Source organism: Anolis carolinensis, unplaced genomic scaffold, assembly GCF_035594765.1.
Source record: "Anolis carolinensis isolate JA03-04 unplaced genomic scaffold, rAnoCar3.1.pri scaffold_8, whole genome shotgun sequence".
Taxonomy (NCBI): Eukaryota; Metazoa; Chordata; class Lepidosauria; order Squamata; family Dactyloidae; genus Anolis; species Anolis carolinensis.
The window spans coordinates 9831638-9844800 of record NW_026943819.1 but is presented as its reverse complement, the minus strand read 5'-3'; the positions used below and the strand labels follow the sequence as shown (position 1 = coordinate 9844800).

Sequence of the window (13163 nt, the reverse complement as noted above, 5' to 3'; positions counted from 1 at the left end):
ATAAAGCTACCATCCCAAAAACCTGTTACTCATAAAAAAAATTTTTTAAAAGACTTCTTGCAATTAGGTGGTTATTGTTATCTTAGGGAAAAAAATCTATACTTATGGCAGATCTGTAGGAGAGTCTTCCTAATACAATTATTTTTAGATTCAGCTTGTGCCTTGACTTTTTCATACCAAAGATAGCCATGCCAACCAAATCTTGAATAATGGTCCTCAATTCCCAAGAATCTCACATCCCTACTTCAATCTGTACACATGATCTGTATGGAAAAAGCTGATCGATACATGGAAATTATGGGCAGGAAATTGTAAGTGTGGTTCCACCCATCCTTCCATGCATTTACAACTGTGTCTCAAGGATGCCTGGAAGAAACTGTAACTTTCTTTGATTAGAAATAAAAGAAAGGTGAAACCATCTACAAACCATGGGTATATTCTACTCCCAGGGCACAAAGCTTGTTACAGTACTCAGGATTCAATGCTAAGTGGAATTAATGCAAGACTGAAAGATCCTTCCCAAGGAGGGAATAAATCCCCATAGGACACAACTTCATTTTACAAAAATAGAATGGGAATTAAACTGGGCTGAGTAATTAATGCATCAAACGTGGAACGTGCAAAAGCAATTTACCTGTCTTTTCTTTCCCTATCTTTGTAATATCTAGGTTGTATTGTCAACAACAGTGAATGTCGATGGGCACGTACTGGCAGTATCTGACAATATGTTTGTTCACAACAACTCAAAACATGGGCGGAGGGCGAGGAGGCTTGACCCTTCTGAAGGTATGGCATTTTATCTAAGGCTAAGGAGAATGTGACCATGCACAACATATGTTACAAAATCAGAGGATAAGGATAAACTAGTTCTGACTTTGAGTTAATGACAAAGGAATTAAGCACCTCTTTGTTTAATAGTGAGGATGACAAGTTCCTGGCATTTGCCCGAAGGAAGACCCTGCTTAATGCTCATATTGATTTTGTCCATCTTAATTTTTGAATAAAGATTATAGAATTTTGCAGTTTAGCTAGAAAGTCAAAGGCCATGGAGTCCAACCACTAGATAGTGTTGGTTGTTTGCAACTGTGACATGAGGCCATTCAACTTCTACCTGAAATTGTCCACCACCTTCTAAGACAGTCCATTCCAGTGTCAAGCACCTTATAGCGTCAAGATGTATTTTTAAAATAATATGTGTGTTTGGGAATTAGATTCCCCACAATGCCTTACAGCAGTGGTTCTCAACCTGTGGGTCCCCAGGTGCTTTGGCCTACAACTCCTAGAAATCCCATCCAGTTTAAAAGCTGTTAGGATTTCTGGTAGTTGAAGGCCAAAACATCTGGGATCCACACCATGGCTTGAGGGAAAGCTTCTCCTATGTGTTTCACAAAATAAGTCTTTAAAATGACACAATGGAAATAGCAATGAATTAAAACAACATTTAAATGACCAGAACAGTAGAAGATGTTTTTAAGATGTTTTTAAATTGTTGATTTTAGCCTGTTCTTGTAAGCCGCCCCGAGCCCTAGGGGACTGGTGGCATATAAGTTTGAATAATAAATAAATAAATAAAATAAAGAGTAGGAAATATTGCTTAATTTTGTAAAAAGGACCTTAGGACAACCATGACTTTATGATAAACATGGAAATGCCCATATCAGGAGCCACCTATACATCTGGTATTGGAATTGTCTTTCTTAAGAATGGGGTCAGCTTAGCATACCATCCTCAAAGGTGTCCTACATAGCCCTTTTCCATATACAGTAGAGTCTCACTTATCCAACATTCGCTTATCCAATGTTCTGGATTATCCAACACAGTTTGCCTCCTGCCCGGATCCACAGCTATTTCTCTAGACCTTTATAGGGATTTTAATTTTCAAAAATGTTGTTACTGCAAGTTCATTTTATGCAATTCTATCTTTATTTGTAGTCAATTTGCTAGTGGCCAATGTTTTTTTAGTCAATGTTTTCAGTACATTGCAATGTTTTGGTGCTAAATTCGTAAATACTGTAATTACCACACAATGTTACCACGTATTGAACTGCTTTTGCTGTCGATTTGTCATAAAACATGATGTTTTGGTGCTTAATATGTAAAATCAGAATGTAATTTGATGTTTAATAGGCGTTTCCTTAATCCCTCATTATCCAACATTTTTGCTTATCCAATGTTCTGCCAGCCCATTAATATTGGATAAGTGAGACTCCTGTATTAGGGTTTTTTTTGGTGGTGGCCACTGCCTCACTCTCCCAAATATCAGGAGCAGCCCTGCTTATGAATTCCTTTGTTACCTTAAAGAATAATGAAAGGACCAAGGCAGTGACATCTCTGGCCCATTCCCTGTTTGAATATCAGCCAATATGTCAATGACTTGAATCAAGAAATAGCTTCATAAGATCCACAGAGATACTCGCAGGAACACCTCAGCAAGCAAGAGTCCAAAAGTGGCAGGCAAAAACCCGGAACCTCAATTCATGGCTGATACCAGATGAGAGACTCTTCCCTGGGCTCACAGAAGACTGGGCGACTTGGAAGGCACTGAGTAGACTGCTCTTTGGCACCATGAGGTGCAGAGCTAACCTTCAGAAATGGAGCTACAAAGTGGAGTCCACGACATGCAAGTGTGGAGAAGAACAAACCACAGACCGCTTATTACAATGCAGTCTGAGCCCTGCCGCATGCACAATGGAGGACCTTCTCACAGCGACACCAAAGGCACTCCAAGTGGCCAGCTACTGATCAAAGGACATTTAGTGTAATGCCAAGTTTTTAAACTTTGTTTATGTTTTTAAATACATTATAAATGTACCCTCAATTCGCTTCTGACATAACAAATAAACCCTAAAAGAGTGCTTCCTGTGTAGAGAGCTCTGCGCCAGGTTGAAACCCATAAGCTCTGCTGGAAAATGAAATCTGCTTGATTCTGTATTATTTCCCTTCTAATTGCTCCTTCAGGCTGGAGCAGCCAAGAGGCAACTGCTAAGCATTCTGCAGAGAAGAATTTCAGGCGTTTTGCTCAGCTGGGCTTGACTTGATTTTGAGCAAATCAAGCGACATGACATCTTAGTTAAGCAGAAATGGAACAGCGCAAGATGTGTATGAAAAAGTGTCAGCCGTTCCCTTAAACAAACTGCACGAAACATAACAATGCGCAGAAGGAAACTGACACTAATTGATTTTCGTTTGTTTGGCTAAGCGAGGAATCATCATCGTCTGCAGGCTGTATTTTCAAGCAATTACAAATCGCTGGATCTGCTAAGCTTCAAATTGGATAATCGCCTCCACTCTCTTCAGCCCCATTCTGGCACCAGTTAAAAATAACTAGAGAAACCCCTCTTGGCCCTTTCTCTCGCAGCTAGTGAAAGTGAGAAGACTTTGTGACGTTACCAGAAGAGACAAGTTAGTCTATTATTTCATTAGAGTGTTTTGTTGCCTTCTCCTTCCCTTTAAAATGTGCCCTGCATCAACCTAAAGGAGAATTAATGAACTGGAAGAAAATGATTGAATCAGTAAAGAATTTGGAGCAGTGTTAATTCTCCCCCAGCGGGCAGTGAAATGGTAGAAGGAAACCCTCCAGATTCCAAACCGAGGAAGCCTTCCAGTTTTTCCTTGACTGATTGAATGTGATTGACTGGCTGTTCAAAGGAGTCTCGTATTTTTGGAGCCCTGCCAAAGCTCCCCGACACCTTTGACCTTGTCAACATTGGGAATGGAGTGATGGATTGACTTCGGTTATGGACTGGAAAACCATATTGGGATCTTGATGGGATGTATAGTCCAGAGGCCTTGAACACACGAAGGAGAAAAAGAAGGGGGAAAAGCAACGGGGAGAGGGAGCAGAGAGAAGGGGAAAGGATACGATTCTATACATAACAGAAAGTTGTAATGCTATCTTGAAATAATATTTGTATAAATTCTAGGCATCACATAATAATAATAATAATAATAATAATAATAATAATAATAATTATTATTATTATTATTATTATTATTATTATGACCCAGCTGATGACCCAAAATGCAGACTGTGCAAGGAAACCGACGAAACCATTGATCATCTCCTTAGCTGCTGTAAGAAAATTGCACAGACAGACTACAAACAGAAGCACAACTACGTGGCCCAAATGATTCATAGAATCATATAATCATAGAATAGTAGAGTTGGAAGAGACCTCAAGGGCCATCTAGTCCAACCCCCCGCTAAGAAGCAGGAAATCGCATTCCAAGCAGCCCCGACAGATGGCCATCCAGCCTCTGCTTAAAAGCTTCCAAAGAAGGAGCCTCCACCACATTCTGGGGGAGAGAGTTCCACTGCCGAACAGCCCTTCTCACAGTGAGGAAGTTCTTCCTGATGTTCAGGTGGAATCTCCTTTCCTGTAGTTTGAAGCCATTGTTCTGCGTCTTAGTCTGCAGGGCAGCAGAAAATAAGCTTGCTCCCTCTTCCCTATGACTTCCCCTCACATATTTGTACATGGCTATCATGTCTCCTCTCAGCCTTCTCTTCTGCAGGCTAAACATGCCCAGCTCTTTAAGCCTCTCCTCATAGGGCTTGTTCTCCAGACTCTTAATCATTTTAGTCGCCCTCCTCTGGACGCTTTCCAGCTTGTCAACATCTCCCTTCAACTGTGGTGCCCAAAATTGGACACAGTATTCCAGGTGTGGTCTGACCAAGGCAGAATAGAGGGGGAGCATAACTTCCCTGGATCTAGACGCTATTCCCCTATTGATGCAGGCCAGAATCCCATTGGCTTTCTTAGCAGCCGCATCACATTGTTGGCTCATATTTAACTTGTTGTCCACGAGGACTCCAAGATCTTTTTCGCACACACTGCTGTCAAGCCAGGCGTCCCCCATTCTGTATCTTTGATTTCCATTTTTTCTGCCGAAGTGAAGTATCTTGCATTTGTCCCTGTTGAACTTCATTTTGTTAGTTTCGGCCCATCTCTCTAGTCTGTCAAGATCGTTTTGAATTCTGCTCCTGTCTTCTGGAGTGTTAGCTATCCCTCCGAGTTTGGTGTCATCTGCAAACTTGATGATCGTGCCTTCTAACCCTTCGTCTAAGTCGTTCATAAAGATGTTGAACAGAACCGGGCCCAGGACGGAGCCCTGCGGCACTCCACTTGTCACTTCTTTCCATGATGAAGACGACGCATTGGTGAGCACCCTTTGGGTTCGTTCGCTTAGCCAATTACAGATCCACCTAACCGTAGTTTTGTCTAGCCCACATTTTACTAGTTTGTTTGCCAGAAGGTCGTGGGGGACTTTGTCGATTCATTGGAACTTATGCCTCAAGTACCACCTCCCAGCAGCAAAGAACTGGTGGGATCACAAACCTGCAAAAGTATTGGAAAATGAGCATGCAAAGATACTGTGGGACTTCTGAATCCAGACTGACAAAGTTCTGGAACACAACACACCAGACATCACAGTTGTGGAAAAGAAAAAGGTTTGGATCATGGATGTTGCCATCCCAGGTGACAGTCGCATTGACGAAAAACAACAGGAAAAACTCAGCCGCTATCAGGACCTCAAGACTGAACTTCAAAGACTCTGGCAGAAACCAGTGTAGGTGGTCCCGGTGGTGATTGGCACACTAGGTGCCGTGCCAAAAGATCTCAGCCGGCATTTGGAAACAATACACATTGACAAAATTACGATCTGTCAACTACAAAAGGCCACTTTACTGGGATCTGCGCGCATCATCCAAAAATACATCACACAGTCCTAAACGCTTGGGAAGTGTTCGACTTGTGATTTTGTGATACGAAATCCAGCATGTCTATCTTGTTTGCTGTGTCATACAATATAATAACAACAACAACTTAATTTTTATACCCCGCCTCCATCTCCCCGAAGGGACTCGGAGAGGATTACATGGGGTCAAGCCCAGATAAAAACAATAACAATATAAAACAATCTAACATTCTTTAGGCTATCAAGAAGCTCAGTAATTTAGATACTTTTTAATGGCTAGGTATATATGTATGTCTAGGGGACGCGGTGACACAGCGGGTTAAACCGCTAAGCTGCAGAACTTGTTGATCGGAAGGTCAGCAGTTTGTATCCGCAGACAGAGTGAGATCCCCCGGTTAGCCCCAGCTTCTGCCAACCTAGCAGTTCGAAAACATGCCAATGTGAGTAGATCAATAGGTAGATCAATGGGAGGGTAATGGCACTCCATGCAGTCATGTCAGCCATATGACCTTGGAGGTGTCTATGGACAATGCCGGCTCTTCATCTTAGAAATGGAGATGAACACCAACCCCCAGAGTCGGACATGACTAGACTTGATGTCAAGGGGAAACCTTTACCTTTTATATATGTATGTATGAAAGACCAAAGAGGAAAGAGAAAGAAGGAAAGAGAGACACCAATTCCATGGTGTTCCATAAATGCAACTAGAGCCCCTCCCTTATGTTTATAATTCTAGGAAACTGCTTATTGGAAATCATGTTTATAGTGTGTAGCCCTATCTACACTGCCATATAATCTACTTTGTGAATTCAGATTATCTGCTTTGAACTGGATTATATGGCAGGGTGGATTTCCCACACAGAAAACATACTTTTCAATCATTTTTCAAAATATTCTTGGGTGATGTTAAATGTTACTTTCAATTTCCAGTCAGTATAGCCAGCAGCCATAGATAATATTCTGGGAGTTTTAGTCCAAAGAAGCAACATTTTCAAGTTTTGGAAATTTTACCTAACTCTTCTACTGTTGTGGTCATTTAAATGCTGTTTTAATTAACTGTATTTATATTTTATTATTTTAAAAAATTATTTTGTGAACCACCTAGGAGAAACTTTGCCTCAACTTTGCCGTTGTGTAAGACATTTTCTCATGTGCCTGATAATAAGAATTGTGAACTGATTTCCACAGTTATTTGATGTAAAATTTGAATATTGTGCTTTTGTGCTTGACTTGAGTGCCATCTTTCTGAAAAGATTACAACTAGCTGTTCTTCTTTGGTTTTGACATTTTCTTTCTAGCAACACCCTGCATCAAGGCCATCAGTCCAAGTGAAGGCTGGACCACAGGTGGAGCCATGGTGATCATTATAGGAGACAACTTCTTTGATGGGCTACAAGTTGTATTTGGGACCATGTTGGTATGGAGTGAGGTAGGCAAGATGACATAGTACTTACAATTAATCGAACTGTCTTCTCTAAGAAAGTATGCTAGGATTTATTTGCACTTTTATTATTTGACAAAGAGTAAGCATCAGAGCATGTCTATGTGATGCACTGTACAAAACATGGAAATGAAAACAATTGAGAGTTACATACATTTCCCACTGGAAAGGAGATTGGGCAGTTCAATAGCATTCTTAATTAGGCATGTGTGTGAAATTCGTTCTGACCATTCTTACAGTTTCTTTCATGTCTTCCATTTCTTCGGAAGCATGAAATGGGAAGCCCCCTCCCCACACGGAAATCTGCTCGACACAAAAGCTTGCTTTCATGTCCATCCAAACTTGCCTCCTTGCCTTAGAAAAAGAGTGCATATGAGGTGGGGCATGCAGACAGGCAGGCTTGAAGCATGAATGAATTCACGCACATGCCTGCATCTGAGCACCTCTTATTTTAAAATAAGAGGCGCTTGGCTGCAGGCATTGGTAGGCATGTGCACTTTCTGGGCCTGCCTGCATGCCACACAACACACAGGCGGAAAGAGAGTGCAGGCAACACACAACACACAGGCGGAAAGAGTGTGCACACCTGCCAGGACCTGCAGCCAAGCCCCTCTTACTCTAAAATAAGAGGCGCTCAGATGCAGGCATGCTCTGGACCTGCCTGCACACCCCTCCACACACGCACTCTCAGAGAGTGTAGTGGGGCATTTGCAGTGGGGCGTGCAGGCAGACAAGCCCGGAGCGTGCCTGCATCTGAGCACCTCTTATTTTAGAGTCAGGCGCTGGGCTGCAGGTCCTGGCAGGTGTGCACAGCTTCTGGGCCTGCCTGCCTGCACTCTTTTTCTGCCTGTGTGTTGTCCGGCGTGCAGGCAGGCCCAGAAAGTGCACATGCCTACCAATGCCTACAGCCAAGCACTTCTTATTCTAAAATAAGAGGCGCTCAGCTGCAGGCATGTGCGCGAAATTTGTTCAGGCTTCAAGCCTGCCTGTCTACATGCCCCACCACACATGCACTCTTTTTCTAAGGCAAGGAGGGTTTGGATGCACATGAAAGCAAGCTTTCCGGGCCTGACTGTCGGGCGTGCAGTCAGGCCCAGAAAGTGCACATGCCTGCCAATACCTGCAGCCAAGCGCCTCTTATTCTAGATTAAAAATAGCAGGTGCCAGGTAAGAAGAACACACACTAGGAAGGGGAGCCAGTGCGTGGGAAGCCCCCTCCCATAATGGTCCAATTTTGGGGGCCCAAAACAAAAATACCAAAATGAATCCTCCCAATTTCATGGGGCTTACAAAAAACAAATCAGGGACCTTAACAAAAGCTGGGACAAGGTTTCCCCTGAATGCACATCCTTTTTCTTAATGATGGCAGTATCAGAAGAGAACAGAATTTCAATAGTTTCTTAAAATAAATTATTATTTCGAATAGCAAAATATTTTGTTTGGGGATTACAAATACCAGGAGGTAACCTAAATAACATTAAATATACCCCCTTTTTCCATCACTGATATATTGTATAACCTCCTTATCCATAGATATCCACAGGTTCATTATCCATGCTTCAGATCATATTTCCCCCCTTGAAAGTGAGACTCTGCAGTATGCTTCCAACTCAACCATAGTCAAAATATAGGGTTTGGCTGCTATCCCTGATTTCAGGGGAATCTTGGAATGTATCCTCCATGGATACGGGGGTCTTACTGATCATACAATAAAAAGTATTGATATTTCAGGAATGTGCAGTGTGGGAGGATGTGTGCTGAGAAGTTCAGACAATTAACTATCTGAAGAACTTCTCCCAACTTGGTTCCCTCCAGATATATTGGTCAATCTGATGATGCGAGTTGTTGTCAGAAAATAACTGGGTTTGGAAGCCTGTTAAAAATAAATAAATTTAGAATGATGACAGGTCCAGTGGAAATGGTTCCTACATTCTGATTCATCTTCTCTCCTTGATGCTTCCCAGTTGATAACTCCACATGCCATCCGTGTCCAGACACCTCCTCGACACATCCCCGGCGTGGTTGAAGTCACATTATCATACAAATCCAAACAATTTTGCAAAGGAGCTCCTGGTAGATTTATTTATACAGGTAAGTGGACATAACTCTCTCAAAGCAATAACTCATGGTCTCTTCCTGCCATCCTACACATTTCATGTTGTGTTGAAATGGCTTCTTTCCTTTTGTGTTCAACTGCCAATGGGACAGTCATATTTTTCTTGTTGTTTTTGCAACAGAGGTGGACACTTGTAGGAAGAGCAATATTTGCCTTTTTGCCTCCATGACAGTAAAAGTAAAAAAAATTGCAACCTGGAAGTAACTGGAGATCATGCCTGTTTTGCACTATTTCATTGTTTCCTCCTTCAAAACACCACATTTGGAAATATTTCATATCATCTTGCAGGATTTTCCACTTGTTGCTCTACGGGAAAAAAGCAGGATAGGCAAGGAAATGCTTTTGCTAAGCTGGGTTGCTTTTATTTCTTTGTGTATGATTCACATTTATGTACAGTAGAGTCTCACTTATCCAACACTCGCTTATTCAACGTTCTGGATTATCCAACGCATTTTTGTAGTCAATGTTTTCAATATATCATGATATTTTGGTGTTAAATTCATAAATACAGTAATTACTACATAGCATTACTGCGTATTGAACTACTTTTTCTGCCAAATTTGTTGTCTAACATGATGTTTTGGTGCTTCATTTGTAAAATCATAACCTAATTTGATATTTAATAGGCTTTTCCTTAATGCCTCCTTATTATCCAACATATTCGCTTATCCAACATTCTGCTGGCCCGTTTATGTTGGATAAGTGAGACTCTACTGTATTATTATTTATTTATTGACTATTACATTTCACAACAGTAATGGTTTATACAAGTGGTTTTGCACTTTGTGCTTTTAAAATGAACAAATAAGCAAAGATGTGGCTATGGAATCACGGGATTTGTAGTTTGCTGAGGCATCAGACCTCTTTGCTAGAAGAGTTAAAACTACAACTCCCAGGCATTGAGCCATGGAAGTTCAAGTGGAGTCAAACTACATTAATTCTGCATCGTAATGATAATAATAAAAAGATACTGCTGCTATTTGGCCACCCAGAAGATGATACATAAAAGCAATACGTAGAGATCCTCTTTTTCAGATTCACCCAAGAACAAAAAAAAAAAACGTTTTCCCAATGTATGCTAGGAGATACACCATAAAATTAGCAGGTGGGGGGAACTGAACAATTTCTCAGCCTCTCTATTTAAGTAGATCATGACAAGCAAAGTGATAAACACAACTATTAAGTGCAGCTGCACCTGGTGTAAGCAATTCCCTCAGCTCATCTTGGCTGGTAGCAGGATTGTGTAAAGAAAAACATAGAACAATAAAACGAGAACCTCTAAGCTGCACAATTAGCTCAGTGTGTTGTTTTGCTCCTCCAATCACTGTATTAGTGATGCTCAAAGCCTGTTATGATCATGGTGGGAGTTTTAAAAGAGAGGGAGAAATAATCCCTCTGGATTTCTCCAGGTTTTATTTAGAACGAAGCTGTTTTGCTTCATGAATCTGTCCATTGTCTTTGACAATTTGCAAGCCATGGTATGCAATTGGCAAAAGAAGTCAAAGGAAAGGCTTGGATTTCACTAACAGAGGTTGGTTCTATACTTCAGCATTAATTCAGTTTGACCCCACTTTAACTTCCAGGGCGTAATGCTATGGAATCCTGGGAGTTGCTGTTTGGCGAAGCCTAAGAACTAATGGTTCTCCAACTTCCAGGATCCCATTGCATTGAGCCATGGCAGTTAAAATGGGCTCAAACTGCATTAATTCTGCAGTGTAGATGGAACAGAAGTTTTTGAAACAAAGAGCTGTTCACCAGTCAAATGTACCATGTATCAAAATGATGACACATTTAAGGGGGGAAATATGAACAAATTTGTACACATTCTTCTGCCAAACTAGCAGTTCGAAAACATGCAAATGTGAGTAGATCAATAGGTACTGTTCCGGCAGGAAGAGAACGGCACTCCATGCAGTGATGCTGGCCACGTGACCTTGGAGGTGTCTATGGACAATGCTGGCTCTTCAGCTTAGAAATGGAGATGAGCACCAACCCCCAGAGTCGGACACGACTGGACTTAACGTCAGGGGAAACCTTTACCTTTTACCTTGTACACATTTCTCCCAATCTACTCAAGCTGTAATGAGCTTTTGGAAGTTAAAGAACCTTGAGGAATATCAACTTGAAATATTTGCCCATTCCAAAGAAATTGGACAGTTACAGAAGCAATGAGGACAGTTACGGAAGCACCTCTAAAGTGATCAAATCAACCCTTATATCCATGAGGAGAACATTTCCTAATTTACCATGGACACAGGAAACCATGGATAATTGTAACTCCTATGGAAATGAATGATGTCCAGCAGAAGTTACCATAGAGTCACCATCGGGAAACTAGAAGATTACCCTCTCTAGAAATGTCCTAAATACTCCAGGGCCATTCTTGGGTCAATTCTGGTGGAAACAAGGTTTCAGCTGGCCCATTCCTGGCTCGTTTTCATGGCTTCACCAAGAGCCTCCAGTGGCGTAGTGGATTAAAGCCTTGTGACTTGAAGGTTGGGCTGCTGGCCTGAAGGCTGCCAGGTTCAAATCCAACCCGGGGAGAGCGCGGATGAGTTCCCTCTATCAGCTCCAGCTTTATTGCGGGGACATGAGAGAAGCCTCCCACAAGGATGGTAAAGCATCAAAATATCTGGGCATCCCTTGGGCAACGTCCTTGCAGACTGCCAGTTCTCTCACACCAAAAGTAGCTTGCAGTTTCTCAAGTCGCTCTTTACACACACACAAAAATGGCTTCACCAGCTGAATCCTACGAATCTGGTACACAAAAATGAAATTATGCACACCCCTATTGTATAGTATTCCATTCAAACTGTTGGACCCAATATGTATAGCAGGGGTCCCCAAACTTTTAAAACTGGGGGCCAGTTCACAATCCCTCAGACGGTTGGAGAGCCAGACTATAGTTGGCCACCGAGCAATGATGATGATGATAACAAAAACAACAACAACAATATAATATTTAGCCCACCCCCCTTCTGCCTTTGTGCACCAAAAGCACAAGTAAAGCACCCCTGACAGATGGCCACCCAGCCTCAATGTTAATAATATTAATATTATTATTATTAATAATAATAATAATAATAATAATAATAAAGAGGGTTGGAAGAGACCCCTTCGGCCATTTAGCCCAACCCCCTTCTGCCTTTTTGGACCAAAAGCACAAGCAAAGCACACCTTACAGATGGCTTCCCCGCCTCAATGTTATTAATGATAATAATAATAATAATAATAATAATAATAATAATAATAATGGTTGGAAGAGACCCCTTGGGACATTTAGCCCAACCCCCTTCTGCCTTTGTGCCATGGGGGCCGGATAAATGGCTTCGATGGGCCACATGTGGCCCGCGGGCCGTAGTTTGGGGACCCCTGATGTATAGGAAACAAGTTGATAGACACTTGAATATTGCATTTCTACACTCATTAGCAACATCTTTAAAGAGGAATCAATTCAACCTTTTGATCTGATGTATTCCACACTCCTAAAATATGAACTGCAGCAGCAGCACCAGAGTGGTGGTAGCAGATAACAAAGTTGCAACCAGGATTGGGCTCTAATGAATCAATCACACTGGTGAGAGTTTGGTCCTGAATTCCTCTCCGCAAGCAGGTGGTGAAGAAGGTACAGCAGGCGGTATTGAGGCACTCGCTGTGCAGCTGCTAAAGATCTGAGGAAGAATCTTCAATATTTAATACAAAATCCAATATTCATTTCATGTTCAAACTGATTTGGCATTAGCCGAGCAATAACAGCACCGAGACAGCTTGTTTGAAGAGGAGAGAGCTGTAAACTGTTAAAAAGACAACTCCAGAAATTAAAGATAAATTCCAAGGGCAAATCTAAATGTCACAATGGGAGCTGTTATCAGCACGTATATGTTCCCAGTAATGGGTACTTATAATAGG

General features: G+C 41.7%; 1 protein-coding gene and 1 long non-coding RNA gene across 6 annotated transcripts in view; one reads left to right on the top strand and one right to left on the bottom strand.

Annotated features, from left to right (window-relative positions):
- The window catches only part of ebf2 (EBF transcription factor 2), a 237313-nt gene that overhangs the window by 196740 nt on the left and 27410 nt on the right, over positions 1–13163 (top strand). For all 4 annotated transcript variants that reach the window (XM_062960844.1, XM_062960847.1, XM_062960846.1 and 1 more), the window contains 3 exons: positions 669–786; positions 6996–7126; positions 9103–9229. In XM_062960844.1, coding sequence (XP_062816914.1) covers positions 669–786; positions 6996–7126; positions 9103–9229 — 376 coding nt within the window. The remainder of the gene's footprint in view (positions 1–668; positions 787–6995; positions 7127–9102; positions 9230–13163) is intronic.
- Positions 9224–13163, bottom strand: part of LOC103280530 (uncharacterized) — a 118847-nt gene continuing 114907 nt past the window's right edge. For both annotated transcript variants that reach the window (XR_010000377.1, XR_010000376.1), the window contains one exon: positions 9224–9560. This is a non-coding gene — a long non-coding RNA (uncharacterized LOC103280530). The remainder of the gene's footprint in view (positions 9561–13163) is intronic.